The 16394-nt window shown below is 51.3% G+C and overlaps 1 protein-coding gene and 1 long non-coding RNA gene across 8 annotated transcripts in view; one reads left to right on the forward strand and one right to left on the reverse strand.

Moving 5' to 3' along the window:
• Positions 1–6229, forward strand: part of FANCC (FA complementation group C) — a 265807-nt gene extending 259578 nt beyond the window's left edge. For 4 of the 6 annotated variants that reach the window (XM_027048217.2, XM_027048220.2, XM_053205173.1 and 1 more), the window contains one exon: positions 1878–3185. In XM_027048217.2, the coding sequence (XP_026904018.1) occupies positions 1878–2132 (255 nt within the window). In that variant the 3' untranslated portion in view covers positions 2133–3185. The other 2 variants (XM_027048218.2, XM_027048221.2) reach the window with 2 other exon arrangements.
• A 740-nt stretch (positions 6230–6969) lies between these two features.
• Positions 6970–14354, reverse strand: LOC106971482 (uncharacterized). 2 transcript variants are annotated; one of them, XR_001429673.3, is made up of 4 exons: positions 13063–14354; positions 12333–12555; positions 9682–9796; positions 6970–8183 (listed from the first exon to the last, which is right to left on the reverse strand). It is a non-coding gene; the product is annotated as an uncharacterized LOC106971482 (long non-coding RNA). The 2 variants fall into 2 exon arrangements; XR_008291204.1 differs by having other exon boundaries at positions 9682–12555.
• Positions 14355–16394: the final 2040 nt, after the last annotated feature.

A 16394-nucleotide genomic window follows, 5' to 3' on the forward strand; every position in this document is an offset into this window, starting at 1 on the left:
GTGGACAGAGGGGGCTGCGTGTCTGAACCCTGTCTCTTGAGGCCTCCCTATGTTCCTGTGCCCCAGCCTTTGCCGTAGGACACTCCCTACGAACCACTTCCTTTGGCTCCTGCACAGGCCCCAGCGATCAGCTTCTGCCTGTCCTGGGCTTCTGAGAATTTCCACTGAACTCATTCTTCAGAAGCCCTGTCTCTTCTAGTGCAGTCTTCTCCTCCTCTGGCTCCTACGTTTCTTGCCCCACTCACTTGTTTGCCATCTTCACGTGCTCCCTTCCTCTGCACCTCTTTGACCCGGATGAGGCACAAGCAGCTCAGGCGGTGTTCGGTTTCCTCCTGCCCCTGAGGCTTGCTCTCTCTGCCTTCTGTCCTGCTCTGAGCTCATGTTTCTCCCTCCTTCTCCTTCTGTCTTTGTTGCTGGACCACAGCAGTCACAGGTAAAAAGTTAGCTAGCATCTGAAACGCAGAGTTAAGTTCTGTTGTTGTTGAACTCAAATGAACTTAAATTCAGCCAACAATGCAGATTGCCTACTTCAGCTGCAGGGAGGTGGACACGTGTGACTAGAGACCGTGAGTGGAACAGTGTGGAGGTTGAGCTGTCTCATAAAGATGACACGAGGTCCAAGTGGCCAGCCTCCACAGTCAGCTGTCATGGCTGTGCCACTGCGGTGCTTCCAGCCCAATGGAGGCCCTGGGATCAATGGCAGTCTCTCTGCACTTGGGGTCTAGGAAGTATGTTAACTCTTTTAAGGTGTCTCAGGTAGGCTTATGCAGTTTCATCCACAGAGACAGACTGTGTCTGACAGAGGTTACCCACAGCATCTGTGATTCTGAGTAAAAACCATGCAGTGGTGATATGGACACCAAGAGCCACAGTGAACCCCACCTAGGCTGGTGGCCTGCCCCCCACCCCCCAGCAGAGCCCCTCCCAGCTGAGGTTGAAGAGAGCTAATGCCATCAAAGTATGCCCCACGGTATCCTGTGCTGCCTGAGCATGTGCCTTGACTGCCGGTCAGAGGTGGTGGCCCTGGATTGAAGGGTATCCAGGGCCACGCGATAGTCCGAGGGCGGTCGGTCACCCTACCAGAAGGCCCTCTGTGGCGATGGAGAGGAAGCTGACCTTTGGCTGCTGTGGCTAATCAAATATTTGAGTGGTCTATAGAAACTGCCACACACAAAATGAATATGTAGATTACTGTCAAAATCAGGGCTTCTTAATGTGCTTGTGTCTAAAAAAAATCACAGCAAACTCAACACAATTCAGTTGTGAGATTCCCACCCTTCCCTTTTTGCTGAGCTGAAATTCTTAGGAAAATACACCTAAGAATGCCTTGAGGCTGTATTTAGCAGAACTAACAATTCCTGTGTTTCCTGCTTCCCTTGAGAATCAGGTGTTAAAACCTTAGATGTCTATTAAAAAGCAAGTGGGCCCAGGTTGCTAGCCCAAGAATGCCATTTATAAAGCTGTTTGTGTGAAAACAGGTGGCATTTTCCTTTCAGCACTTTCCAGTTCTCATATTTGTGTGAGCCTTTTGCAGACAGGCTGCAGCACGGCTTGCCTCTGCTTCCCCACAGCAAATACTCGCACAGCCTGTGACTGGCATTCCAGGAAATGTGGGGCTTATTTGTAGCCTTTGTGAGTCTGGGGCCATTCTGTCAGAAGAGGGTGATCATTAGGAAATGACTCTGCTCCCTGGATGGCCAACCTCTGAGAACAGACTGTCTTTGCTCATCACCTTGAAAACAAAACGAGAGTCATTGAAAGCTAACAGGAATGCAGCTGCTTTTCGGGGAAGGACGGGTCCGGTTGGTCCACTGGACAAAGAGATGAATCTGTCTAGTTAGTGTTTTAGTTTTCTTTCTCCTCTGTACTCATTGCAGATGGCTCCAACCGATGAGCTAAGCCACGAGATTGCTGGCTTTCTTGACCAGACCTTGTACAGATGGGATCGCCTCTGCCTGGAAGCACCTAGGTCAAGAAAACTGGCCCGAGAGCTCCTGGCTGAGCTGCACGCTCACATCCAGCATCGGCCGGCTGCACATGGAGCTGCCGTGCATGCAACAGGCTCCCCGAGATCTCGTGACGAAACAATGAGACTGATTCATCGTGGAACGAGTAGTGAGGATGAGCCATAGACATCTTGGTGAGAGCTGCTAGAACATATTTTATGAAGTCAGAAGACAAATTCCTTAGCCCAAACTCAGTCTGGCTTATTAGTTCATGACTAGATTGTGCCTTGAGCATTCCCTACCTGCTCAGCCCAGCTGCCAGAGAATCACTGAAGACAAGCCTTGAATAGGAGAACACTTTCATTTCCCTTTTTCCTTATATCAAATGAAGATACACAACTATTACTTGAGTGGTTCAAAGTCTTTGGACCGAGAAATTGGTCATGAACCACTGATCAGTTTAGAAGTAACTTAGTCCTTTTCCACAGATCTCTTTTTTCAGAAATCAGACTACTGTTATTGGTGTTTCTTTTAATCCACAGGGCTTTGAGATAAAGCCACACTCTTGCTTCCCTAAGAAATTCTTCACTAAGGAGTCTCTTGGGCACCTCCGAGGGGAAGCAGAGGCCATCAGGCCCAGTAGCAAGTGGTAGTGACTGGGGCCACTGCTGTGGTGGGCAGTCAAGCCAGCTCGGCTGTGGAGAACAGTACTGCTTAGCAATGAAATAAAGCCGGTTCCAATGCTAACTCTTTTTGCTTTCTGTTTGCTAAACACTCCCACCAAGGGAGCTCACATTGCCTCAGAGAGGACTGATGTGAGAATATAGGATATGTTCTGGAAGGAGACATTATATTTCAGTTGTCTAATTAACTGAGGTGGGAATTAGAAATTCCTAATAAAGAATAGGTAACCCCAGGGGCGCCTGGGTGGCTCATTTGGTTGAGCATCCGACTTCAGCTTGGGTCATGATCTCACGGTTTGTGGGTTCGAGCCCCACGTTGGGCTCTGTGCTGACAGCTTGGAGCCTGGAGCCTGCTTCTGATTCTGTGACTCCCTCTCTCTCTGCCCCTCCCCTGCACATGCTCTGTCTTTCTCTGTCTCTCAAAAATAAATAAATATTTAAAAAAATTTTAAAAAAAATAAGTAACCCTAATATTTATTTCACATCAGTTGAAAATTTTTTCCCTTCCAAGTTTGTTTTTTTTCTTACATGAGCTAAAATCCTCCCAGGACCTCACTTTTTTCTTTTTTTTTTTAAGTTTAATCTTCGAGTGAGCAAGCAGGAGAGGGGCAGAGGGAGAGGGAGAGAATCCCAAGCAGGCACTATCAGTGCAGAGTCCGATGTGGGGCTCAAACTCAACAAACCATGAGATCATGACCTGAGCTGAGATCAAGACACCCAGGTGCTCTTCAAGTTTATTCTTCATATGCATTGATTGTGTACTCTTTTGTGTGTACACACTCTTGTGTGTGGGTCGAATCAGTCAGGACTTTTATGGCTACTTTGTTAGTGTTAATCTCTGAGTCTCCTGCAATTTGAGCTCCTATTTGAGATGTGAGTAGCGTTTTGTTGTATTAGAGGTCGTGGTTTTAGGGGAGTTTCCGTTTCGGTATATGGATCTACCTAAAGATCTGAAAAATTCAAGAACTTTTAGCTTTTGAGAAATACTGCAGTTTGAACAGTGCACTGATAAAATACTTTAGTCATGACTACCAGCATTCTTACTTTCATAGAAAAAGTCTTCCTCAAAATGTGTAGTAGTTTTGATAAAGGAGTTTTAGGCTTCATTTAGAGTCAAGGATATCTCTCCTATGTTGTTTGCCATGGAAGCTGTGACCAGCCTCTGTGGGCATGAAGAAGGGAATCTGCTTAGTGGCTGTGAATAGTCCCTAAAGCTTGATTCCCACCAGGAATCAAATTCCCTTGTGGGTGTGCTCCCACTAGAAATCCAGTCATGCTGTATTCCACAGCAAACAATATAAACAAGACTGTTACCCACCTCAGACTGTTGAAACTGCATTTCTGGAAGGTTCCTTCCTGTCCTGACCTTACCTCAGCCTGTTTGTAGTATCTTCAGTTCCTTTACAAAGCCTCTAAGTTCTCTCAAGCCTTGGACATGTGAGTCAGCACCTGACCAGACTATCTGATCTGGCAGCCAAGCGGTTCTTGGGTCTCAAGTGAACCTTCATTGTCTGTGAAGGCTTTCATGAAGGGAATAGGAGGCACTGGTTTGTGTACTGATTTTGTTTTCTCTCCTTGCCCTTTCCCACTAACGAGGGAGAATGCTCCACGGGGGAAACCAAGGAAAATAGGACTGCTCCGCAAACTGGAGGGGCAGCTGCAAAGCCTCACAGGCAGTCAGGCCCTGGTCATCACTTTAGAAGGGGTTACCCCATCATTCCATTCACTTCTCTGAGGGGCAGGGAACCTCCCAAAGGGCAGATGGAGGGGGGCACAGGGCAGAAAGGTGGGAAGCGACACCCTCCACTTGACAACCCCAGAAGACAGACACCTTGTGCACCCTCCACTCCCGAGCAAGCCCATACCCAGCTACCAGTAAGGAAACCCAGTCAGGGCAGAGAAAGCCAGGGGCAGGCTGGAAACTCCACCTCCTCATTCAGTTGCCTTGGATTTGGGGGGGAAAGTCTGGAGACATGGGTGTTTTTCAGTTTCTTGAAAGAAGATCTCGCTAGAAAAGGGCTCTGGTGAGAATACACATCAAGGCAGGTGGCATGAGCAAAGCGAAGGCCCTGTAGGCCACTGAGCCTTGTCCCCCCTCCCCCCGTTGGAGAGCCAGGAGCACGGAGGCCTACAGCGTGCATTAAGCAGCAGGGCTGAGGCCCAGAGGCTGTATGTGGGGTTGACCAGACTGGGTTTCTTTCCAGCACAGGGTCTGTGCCAGGCACGTGCCTTTGGCTTCCGCCAGCAGAATATCCAGTGAAGAGTGGCTTAAACAGGCAAGACACCTGATGGTGTCAGACACACAAAACCCAGAGAGGTGGCTAATTCAGCCACTCAACAATGTCATGGCTGCAGATCAGCTTCACTGGAGTTCTGGCTTTTCTCTCCAAGTTCAAGAAAGCTGCCAAGCCCAGGCCTGACAGCCTCCAAGAAGGCTCTCGTGTCTCTGCTTGCAAGCCCACACCAGACCCTCATGTCATTGGCAGACCCAGCCGCCTCAGAATGGGGCTTGCTGCCACCCTGTTGCTAAGATTTATTGGGACACTAATGAGGCTTGAGCTTCAGGGCCTTGCACCACCTGGCCCCTCCCCAGGCCCCGGGAGAGGCCCCGGCATTGTGCTCCCATGGTCGTCTGTTGTGTAAAATCTGTAAAGAAACGTTAACTGCAACTGGCAAAAATGCCTCCGTGTGCTCCTACTGTCCCCCCTGCCCCTGGGCAGTGTGCACCTTCTGCGATCCAGCTGAGAGAAGCCAAGTTGGTTCAGCACCACTTCGAGGCACAGTGAAGTTACTGTGGAGGACCAGCTTCCAAGAATGCCGGCACCAGCCCGACCAGTTCAGCTGGTGCTGGCCCAGGGGCTATGGCACAGCAGAAGGGTGGCCTGTGCCACCACAGGCCCGCAGGTGCACAGGAGCAACAATGAGGAAGTGTGAAGAGTCCTTCCAAGACCTCTGGCTTGGGTCTGGGGTGAACTTGATAGAGGTTTTTGGAGACCTGACAACAGCTCTACAATTCTGTGTTCCCCACAGCAAGCCGGGAAGCTGAGTAGAGCTTTCTAAAGTCTTAGTAATGAAGTTTTAGGTAAGCGTGCTGGAGAGACTGTGGGAATGTATAAAATCACTGTGCCAACAAGAGGTGATCAGAGGACAGAGCTGCCAAAAACTGGAGAGGAAAGGCATGACTGGCCACATATTAATGCAAAGAGCACCCACTGGTACTTCATGGCGTGTGGCATGTTAGCTCTTTTAAATCTGGAATTTATTTTTTCATTATAAATAAGTCACAATACATGTGAGTTTGTATTCACTAAAGAGTACAGTCTTTCTCAGAAAAAAACTTCCCTTCTCTCCTCAATTATGGGAGCTCAGGCCACACAAAACCTGTATAGACCTGCCCCTAGAAAAGACCAATTTGGCGTAGCCTTTGGGCCTGAGAATCTTGCTGTCAGATACCTACAAACTGGGGTCCCACAGCCAGGGAAGAAGGGAGGGGGCTGCAGGGAGGCGGTTGGCAGGGGCTGCTGGAACAAAACGACGTGCATCGTACAGGTCTTTCTCTTCTGTAAGCCAGCCTCCCATACTACCACCCAGTGTAAATGGAACTGGCCTGTATACATTGTTCTTCCCGATTCTAAAGATGGAGCTCGTCTGACAAAGCACAGCCCACACCCGCTGTGCACACCACTGTTCCCCAGACTTGTGACCCTCATGCTGCAGCCTCCACAGGGTCCCCTAGGAGTCATGGGATGGAATCCCCCCGCCCCTCCCCCCCCCCATTCAGTGGCATCTGCCGGACCCAGCCCACCCTGGTTCTGCAGTCAGACAGCTGGCATGGGTTTCCTGGATGGTCGCTCTGCTTCCTGATGTGCCACCCCACACCTCTCCGTTGGCCAGAGGCACCTGAGCAAGCAGGGGGCAGGTGGCCAAGATGTGTCTCTGAAGAAGCCCCTTGCTGAACTGTCCTGGGCTGTTCATGTCATTGTGCATTTTTAGCACTTCTTGGCCCCGTTGCTCACTGGTGGGACAAGGATGCTGGGACAAAAATGGAAACATGTCTACAGGGCAGGAGGAAACCATACCTTCTGTCACGGTGGAGAAGTCACGAGCAGAGGCTTGAAAGGGGGGACCACCGCGGTGGCCAGAGATGTGAAGGAGATCAGAACGGAGCCTGTCCTGTTACCCAGAGGGGCAGGGGGCGAATGTGAGGAACGCTGGTCCTTGTTTGACAAGGAATGCGAATTGATTTTGCTTCCAGGGAAGCAGAGACATGAATTTTCTGTGCTTCTCTCCCTTCTTTTACTCTCTTCCCTCCTGTCCCCCTCCCTCCCGCCCCGCCCCGTCAGCAGTGCTGGCAATAGCCTTTTCCTTGCCTGACACTGGTTTTCACATGGATTCCACAGACTGTCAAAACACTTGTCACTTATTACTCCACACCAAGCCACTTTACTCCTAAAGAACCAAAAGCAAGGCAAAATAAGTATGTGTGTGGTAAGGCCTTCTTCTTAAATCCAATTCCACAATTTTATACCATGAGTCCAAATCCTATCCCTCATACACAGACTGGTAATGAAGTCTACAATGTCAGCCTTTCTTTTCCCCAGTCGCAACATAATCATGATGATAACTTCCTGTATTTGGGGTTTTGGGTAGGGCACTCGGATTCTTTTATGCGGAAAGTTTCACATTTAACTTTTCTGTAGAAAAGCAGAGTTAAATCAGTGTTGAACATCTCACTGGCCTCTGGTGTTTCCCTCACTATGACGAATCCACGGATATCAGCTGGGATTCTTGGTGGCAAGCCACAGGATTGGACACAATGTTAAAAGTAAAAGGGAACTGATCAAAAGTATCTAAAAGCCTACAGAATTGTCAGGCAGACAGGACTTGGTGCCAGGCAGCTAACAACAGTGCCCAGACCTGGCTTCAGAATGACCTGTGAGGAACCTGCTGTCGCCACCAAATCCTGCCACATAGAACCTTTGTGGCTTGTTTGTGCGAGGCCCACCACCCCCACAGGGACACAGTCCCTGTCCCCACTGTGGGGCACCAGTGCATCTGACAACCTGTACGTTGGCTGGAAGGGCACCTGGAAAAGCACGTGTCTGGCTTATTTTGCTTCCATGACATTACTGGACACCTTGGATACCAGTGGTCTCCTACTTACAGGAAGGGGTCAGGGCCTAGGCAGCTAGAGAGAATAAAAACTCCACAATATGTATCACCTACTCTTTAGCATTCGAGAAGGTTGAGTACCATGAAACAGCCCGACTACTAATCCAGAAGAGGTAGAGAAGGGCCCTTGGCAGAGAGCCAGTGCGCAGACACCTGAGGCCGAGTTTCTCCAGTGTGGCGCGATTGACAGTGTAGAGCAGGTGCATCCATGTGGGGGTGTCATGTGCGCTGGAGGGTGTTAGCAGCATCCCTGGCCTCTCCCCACTACGTGCCAGCCCAGCGGCGACAAGACTCTCTCCAGAATGTCTGGGGGGAGCCCCCCTCACCCTCCGGTGGAGAACCATTGCTCTAGCTGGGGGTTTGTTGTTTCCGGAAAGACATCCTGGAGAGAAACACAAACAGTTTCAGACATGTAAATTAGACTTAATCGGATCCTAATAGAACTAGATAATCTGAATCCAAAATTCTTAGGGAAAAAATAAGCAATCAGGAACAGGCAGGAAAAATCTGACAGTAAAGTGTAATGCGGTATAAAGAGATGGAACAAGCACTGGCATGCGCTTTAAGGCTGCAGTGTGACCACAGTGTGGTAGCACCAAGGGAGCTGCACACAGAGACCCCCACCTGGGTGGCGAGCCCCTCCTCATGGACCCAGCCAGAAGTCCTCAGGTCCCGCACCTTAGAGGCCTGGGCAGCCTCTAATCCCGTCAGTCCCTGTTTCCTCCCTGCCAGTTTTCCCTTGGCTGGCAGAACATTCTAGGGCTTCCCCTCAGCTGGAGAGCTGGTCCCTGCTTGTCCCCTGACCTTTTCCCGGGGAGCGCTCCCAGGCTTCATCTTTGCACCTCTGCCCTGTGTACTTTCCCTGCACTGGGCCTTCACGTAGTATCTTTGTGCAGAGGGGCCACACCCTCTCCTGGACCACAGGCCTGGACGTCCCACTACCCACTGGACATCCCCTGGAGGTCGGTTGACCATCTCAAATTAACACGTGCAAAGCCGATGCCACCAGTTCCATGCCACCCCACTAAACCCACGATCTTCCCACGTCAGTGGATGGTAACTCCATCTTTCCAGTGACTGAGACCCAATTCTGTAGTTACTCTTGATTCTTCTCTCTCTCACTCCCACATCCAAGCCATTAGAATATTCTGACCATTTCTTGCCCTCCACTCTTAGACACCGTCATCTGCCTGGCCTCCCTGCTCCTGCCCACCTTGCTGCAAGCAGCCTTAGGGCTCTCTCTCCAGTGCAACGTGGCATGCCGCTGTTCCAGGCATTCCAAGTGCTCCGCACTTCACGCTGGGTAAAACCCAACATTCTTAAAATGGCTTTAAGGCCCCACACAACCTGGACCCCTTTTACTCTCTGACTTCTCCTAATTTTCTCTGCAACTCCTTCACCCACCTACCACCACCACCACATGGGCCCCCAACAGTGACTGCACACATGGCATACTCCAACACCGGGGCCTTTGAACGGGCTGTCCTGAACCTCCTAGACATGCAGGCCAGTTCCCTTGTCTGCTCACAGGTCACCGTCTCCATGAGGCCTCCCTGACATTGACAACTGCACTCCACTCTCCTCCACTTCTCACCCTGCACTACCTTGGCTCTTGTCCCCGACACACCACTCCTAGACACCAGGTAATCTACTTACACCTTTTGTCTATTCTTGTCTCCACTACAGGTGCCTGAGATAGTTGCAGGCATATCAAAGATGCCCAATAATTATTGTTTGAATTGATCTGTAAAGGGATTTAGTATATGATAAAAGCATTTTGATCAACAGGGAAAAGATGATGACGGGAAATCCAGTTGGATCTCCACTTCTTTGATGAAAAGACACATTCCAAAATAAAACGTCCAACCCTCTTTCTTTACCAAATGTCAGCATCTTGAAGTCTGGGCTGGGGTTCTCTCCACAGAAGGCTCTGGCAGTTCTGCTTGGAACTGGGTGGTAGGAAGGCTGCGGTTACTCTGGGAAGAGAGCCTATTACTAAGATAAATAAAAAGCCGTTTATAGAAGCAGAACCTCCCTGATGTAGAAAGAATGTTTTTCTATCTCATTTAGAATTCCTTGCTTCCCCCTCCCCCACACCCACGTCCCTGCCTGGGTCTGCAAGTCGAAGTCCCAGGGCCACAGCTTCCAAGAAGGCCTCTTAGTCCTTTGTGGGGAGGCCAGGGAGGAGGGAAGGGGGTCTTTCCCTGCCCGAGGTGGGGAGGGCCTGAGGTCCCACCCATATCACATGGAAACTTCCACAAATTCTCCATTTGGGGCCCTTCAGCCAAATGGGAGCACTTTCTATGTAAGATAGAAAACCCACGGGCACCTGGGTAGCTCAGTCAGTTAAGTGTCCAATTCTTGATTTCACCTAGGGTCATGACCTTACAGTTTATGAGATTGAGCCGAGCTGGGCTCTGTGCTCACAGCATAGAGCCTGCTTAGGATTCTCTCTCTCTCTCTCTCTCTCTCTCTCTCTGTCTCTGCTCCTCCCCTGCTCACATTCTCTCTCCCTCAAAATAAATAAACATTAAAAAAGAAAACCCAGAAACCAGGACACCTGGGTGGCTCAGTCAGTCTTGGTTTCAGCTCAGGGCATGATCTCACAGTTTGTGGGTTTGAGCCCTGCATCGGATTCTGTGCTGTAAGTGCAGCCTTGCTTGCAATTCTTTCTCTCCCTCTCTCTCTGCTCCTCCCCTGCTGGCTCTGTCTCTCTCTCAAAAATAAACATTTTTTTTTTTTAAAAGAAACCCCAGAAACCACAGAAGACAAATAAAATTGACCATACAGAAACTTTAGCCAAAAATCCAGGGCACCTGCATGGCTTAGTTGGTTGTCTGACTCTTGATCTTGGTTTTGGCTCAGATCATGATCTCATGGTTTGTGAGATAGAGCCACATGTCAGGTTCCACACCTAGCATGGGATTCTCTCTCTCCCTCTTTCTCTGCACCCCCCAAATAAATAAAAAAATAAAAATTTAAAAACAAAATAACCAAGTTTCTAACTGTAAAAGCTCTTCTACATCAATAGAAGGCCTCCCAACCCAGAGACTGATGGGCCAGTGATACAAACACTGCACACAATTAACAGGAGAAATACAAAGGACTCTGGCAAGACTTTTAAAAAATATTTAACACGGCTATGAGAAACTCAATTTTTTGTCCCATATCGATATGGTTGGAAAAGCCAAAAGGACTGACACAGCCAGATGGGTGAGGGGTGGGACACAGGCAGTGTCCCACATACAGAGAGAAGGACAAGTGGTCATGTTGTAATATTTAAAATGTATACATCCCTGGGGCACCTGGGTGGCTCAGTCAGTTAAGCATCTGACTTCAGCTCAGGTTGTGATCTTGTGGTTCGTGAGTTCAAGCCCCACATCAGGCTCTGTGCTGACAGCCTGGAGCCTGCTTCAGATTCTGTGTCTCCCTCTCTCTCTGCCCCTCCCCAACTCGACCTCTGCCTCTCTCTCTCAAAAATAAAATTAAAAAAAAATTTTTAAGTAAAATTTAAAAAATAAAATGTATACATCCCCAAAACAGTGTGGTAACAGAATCGCCATATGATCCAGCAATTCCACTTTTAGGTGTATCCCTGAAAGAACTGAAAGCAGGAACCCAGGGGAGTATTTGTCCACCATGTTCCCTGTGGCTCTACACAGCAGCCAAAGATGGAAACGATCCAAGGGTCCATCGACAGATCAGTGGATCAACACAGGGGTCTATCCGGACAGAGGAATATTACCAGGAATGAGGCTCTGACACCTGCTATAGCATGGACAAAACTTGAGAATATTTTGTTAAGTGAACAAAGCCAGACACAAAAAGACAAATACTGTGTGATTACACACAATATTTATAAGAGGTGCCCAGAGTAGACAAATTTATAGAGACAGAATGGAGGTTGCCAGGGGCAGGGAGGGGGCGGTCTGGGGATGGAAGTTAGTGTTTATTGGGGACAGAGTTTCACCCTGGGGAGATGAAAAAGTTCTGTGGACAGGCGGTGGTGATGGTCGCACAACACTGGGAAGGTACTTAATGCCACTGCACTGTATGCTTGAAAATGGTTAAGACAGTAAATTTTCTTATGTAAATTTTCCAAAATTAAAATATTAAATAAAAAAATTTTACATATCCTGTTCTCCATTAACCAATATCCAGTTCTTCAGAGCCACCGTTTTCCATTTCGGGTTGCACGGACCCCGCCGGAACCCACCCACAGACACACTGGTGCCGTGAATACCCAGAATGCCCAGGGAGACTTCCTGCAGCACTGTTTCAAATAGGCGCTCACTGAAACAGCTCGAAGGCCCCGCGGTAAAGGGACGGTTAAACAGACCAACAAATGAACAAAGAGGAACACACACCCTAACAGTTGATGCTAGGCCCTGTTATCAGGGTTTTACATCAATTCATTCATCAAATTCTCACAACCACCTAACAGAGTTATCCAGTTTACAGATGAGGAAACAAACCCAGGGAGATGCACAGACGACGTCTGGCAGGCCGGGCTCTGAGCAAAGGAGCCCACCAGCTATGTGCCACTACTGCCTCCTGAAGGGTGTGATGTTCAGACCACAGGAACGTCCAAACAGAAGTCAAGCTCCTCCTGCGAGCCAATCTTGAAAGTCTGTCACGTGGAAAGATCGGTGTGCGCTCTGCTCCCATGTGGGCACAGAGCCGGGGCCGTGGACGTGCGCTTACCAGAGTGCATCTGTGGAGTCAGTCTGTGCGGGGCCAGGCCCGTCAAGCTCCTAATGGTGAAGGTTTTGGAGAAGGGACCAGGTGAACATGTGGCGGGAAACCTACTTTTTGCTCTGCATATTGTTTCTATTTGTTTGCATCTTTGATGTATACCAAGAAAAAAAAAATTGTATTCAGCAACACATACAGGTGGATTCAGGTTTGCCTGTTGCAAGACAGGCTTATGTCAACCGGTGCTAGGAGGGAACGGGGGTTCAGGGCCACCTGGAGCTGCACAAGGGGACACCCTCCCTGGTATTTCCCGCACTTTGCTCAGCACCATGCCATTTTACAGCTTATTTAAGGGACTTATGTTCTAGCCTTGAACATTGAGTCTTCTACTAAAAGACAACCTGGTTGCATCCAGATGCCAGACTTACAGGGAAGATGGCCTGAGGACTGGGGTTTCCCGAGCATCCCCGGTGGGAGCAGGGTGTGGGCCATGACCCAACATCCCAATTATCCTCTCATTTATCCCCATGACACACACTTACTTTGAGAGCCTCTCCTTACCGTACCTGATGTTCAAGTCCTGGGAGACTGAAATCAGGCGGTCGGGTGGTGGAGCCTGAAGCATCAGGCTGAGGAGCGCTGAGGTCTTAGCCCAGAGGGCTTCCTTTCCTTCTGCCTTTCCCATCTCCGGGAGTATCCTCTCCAGTCCTAGGACACTTCCTGCCCCCGAGGCCTGTTCTGCCAGACCCGGTGCAACAAGGGAAGACTGTTAGAACGGAAAAGAACTTTCTGGAACACGGGGCTCTTGGCAGTACTGCCAGGGCCCAACCACATGCGGTTCCGGCAACCTCCCGCACCGCCCACAGACAGGAACGCTTTCTGGGCTGGGCTCTGGCAGAGGAGCCACCGCCATAGGCCGGCAGAAGAAGCACAAGGAGGCTTAAGAAAAGAGAAACCGCGGCATCCTGCACCCCCTCAGTGTGACAGCGGAGTAAAGTGGCAGAGCCATCGGAAGTGACTCAGGGAGCTGGAGCAGGTGGCGGGACGAGCCTTTTGAGAGTTCTCCGTCCCTTCCCAGTCCTGGGGGCTGAGGAGCCAAAGCCCTGGGCTCATTTTATCTCCACCAGGGCAGTTTCACGTGCGCTGTGTGGGACAGATGGAAACCTGCGGCCGGAGAGGCTTTTACCTGCATTTCTGCGTTCTGCTTTGCATCACGCATGCGCGCGCGCGCGCGCACACGCACACGCACACACACGCCGGTCTTGTTGCTATCACCAGCCCTTCCCAGGCCCGGCTCCCAAGCGTGGGCTGCTCCGGCAGGTCCTCTGCACCCGTGCTCCGACACCAGGGTGCCCGATCCCCACCCGCCATCCTGGCAGGAGGCTCTCAGCTACCAGTGCTGGTCCTGGGAACGTCTAGTTTTACAGGAGTTTCCTTCCGCCCCCGGGCTCGGCTGATGGCCGCCTCCTTCTTTTTTCACACCCTCTGGACTGGAACAGAAATGCCTTATTAGCCGATCAATCTCCCAGACAGCACCAAAGGGTGGGAAAAGATCTATAAAACCCCCGCCTATGAATAGCCCGGATCCGCCTCTCCTCCCATTCCACCCTGTAAACCCCCAGGGCCCAGCCAGGGAAGGCCCAGGTCATTGTCCTCAGGACAGTGGCCTGGGGCGGGGGCCATGAGTTCATGCCCTCCCCGCTGAGCTTGGCCTCGGGCACCACCCTGGGAGGTCCAGACAGCCCTTTAAACCCACACCTCCCTCAGGCTTCTCTCTACCCCCCCAGCCCCGACCTTGGGCTGAAGGGGCTCCAGAAGTCTAGGGTCCCTTAGGTACCATAGCTGGGCACCCCGCCCCCACCCCGCACTGAAGCCCCCCCACCTCCCCTCTGTAGCAGGAGCCGGTTCAGCCCAAGGTGTCCTGAGGAGAGGGCACTCCAATGGACCATCTAACCCCAAAGCAGCTGCACTTTGTCACCTGCCTGTGACAGCTGCAGCAGCCCCTCTCTTACTTCTCAGGAATGGGGTGCGGTGGGCCCTGTCACCCCAGGCAGGCTGGCTAGCAGAGGCCACAGGCCTGGGGTGCCCAGAGATCTGTCAAGCAGGAGGCCCGTTGGGACAGACTACTCACTCACCAGTGTAGGTCTGCCCTGCTGAAGGGGTGGGCAGACCCCCTTCATGCCCCTCCTTCTCCTACCCGGCCGCTCATCTACTGAATGAGCAAGTGGTTGGCCCAGAACATAGAGCTCTAAAAGCACTGGCCCTTGATCACAGCTCACTCAGCTTTTGCTTTCCAGCTGCCCGGTGGGTTTCAGGTGTCTTCGGTGAGGCCGACTGAGGCCGAGGCAGGCACTGTGAGATGGGCGGCCCCACGCGGCTCCCCACAGCTCCAACCCAGGCCGAGGCACAGCCTGCACTCACCCTTTGCCAAGTGTCCACACTGAACCAGGCAGGCCAGGGAAGAAAACCAGAACGCACTGGAAACATCTGTCTGAAGCCTCTCTTTTGGAGCTCTGCTCTTCATTTTAAAGGGATGGTGGAAGGTTAGGGATGCAGTTTACTGTTTCTGGTTCCTATACTTGGGGTACCGGGTTCTTCTTGCTATTGTGACATGTCTGTACCTCATTTGGGATGGAGACTATTACTTCGATGTTTTGATTTGAAATTCCAATGAAAATAAATGCTCTGAAACCCTGTAATCCTAAAATAGAGGCCAAGAGGGAGAACTGAAACATCTTCCCTTGTATTTCTTCCCTGCCTCCTCCCCCACCTCCATTTCCAGTCCTGGTACAGACAGAGCTCCCAGCACTTGGGCCCTGGCTGAGGCCCAAAAGCCGGGTGGTGGGAGCCGGACAGGCAGCGGGGGCTCCTGGGGTGGGGTGGGGGCTCCCACACCTCCTCCTTCTGAAGCTCGGCCCCTCAGCCTAACTGCAGAAGAGGGGGCACAGGACCACCTCAGGCTGGCCAGGGGGTGGCAGCCAGGGCCCAGCCAGGCCAAGCACAGGGTGGAGGACCCAGGGGACACCAGAGGCCTGGCCGCTGCCAAATATGCTGGAAGCCAAGGTGAACCGGGGAGATGGGCTCCTGTCCCCAGCCTGACTTGCTCTTGGAAGACACAGCGTCTGCTCACTGAGGGGTGGAGGCCCCTGGTTCTAGAGAGGTGGACGGTGTTTGGCAGTGCACCAGTCAACTCAGAGGACAAGACTGCTTCTTGGATAATTTCTGGTAGAACACCACCCGTCCTGTGCTTGACCGCCTGGCTGGGGTGGTGGCAGGCTCCCGCAGTGTCCCCCACATCCCTTGCAAGGGCTCGGCGGGCCTGGGCTCCTCCCAAGAAGGGAGACTGCTTACAGACTCCACTCCTGGTGGGGATCCCCCGACAGCCCCCGTGAAGCGACTGGTTCCTGACAGCCAGTAAAGGCTGAGTGTTTCGGGGTCAGAGTTACCACTTAAGGAAGCCGTAAGGGGCAGGCACCACGGTTGCTAGGTGTTTCTTTGCTTTGCTAGACCAGGGAACCCACGGGGATTTGTGGGACCCTCTGTTGGGGACGTGCGATCTTGCTGGTAAGAGGCTTGTTCCTCTTGGTTTACTTCCCACGCTCATTCTGGGGATGGTTCATCCCGTCACATCTGCTTCACATGGGAATCGTGGCAGGGGTCAGGGGAACCACCAAGGCCAGAAACGGGGTCCGGGGGAGCAGACAGCAGAAACTGTGGCACCGAGAAAGTGTGCCAGACTGCCATGCAGACAGGTTTTTTGTGACTCCTCCATGGTGACTTGAGTGCATCTGACTCAAGTTGCCATTTTCCCAAAGCAGGTCACCTGGGGTCACCTGACCCCACCCTGGCCCAGGCCCATTCTGACAGCGAATGGGATGAAGAGTGAGGCCTGTCAACC

This window comes from Acinonyx jubatus, chromosome D4 (genome assembly GCF_027475565.1).
Source record: "Acinonyx jubatus isolate Ajub_Pintada_27869175 chromosome D4, VMU_Ajub_asm_v1.0, whole genome shotgun sequence".
NCBI classification, from domain to species: Eukaryota; Metazoa; Chordata; class Mammalia; order Carnivora; family Felidae; genus Acinonyx; species Acinonyx jubatus.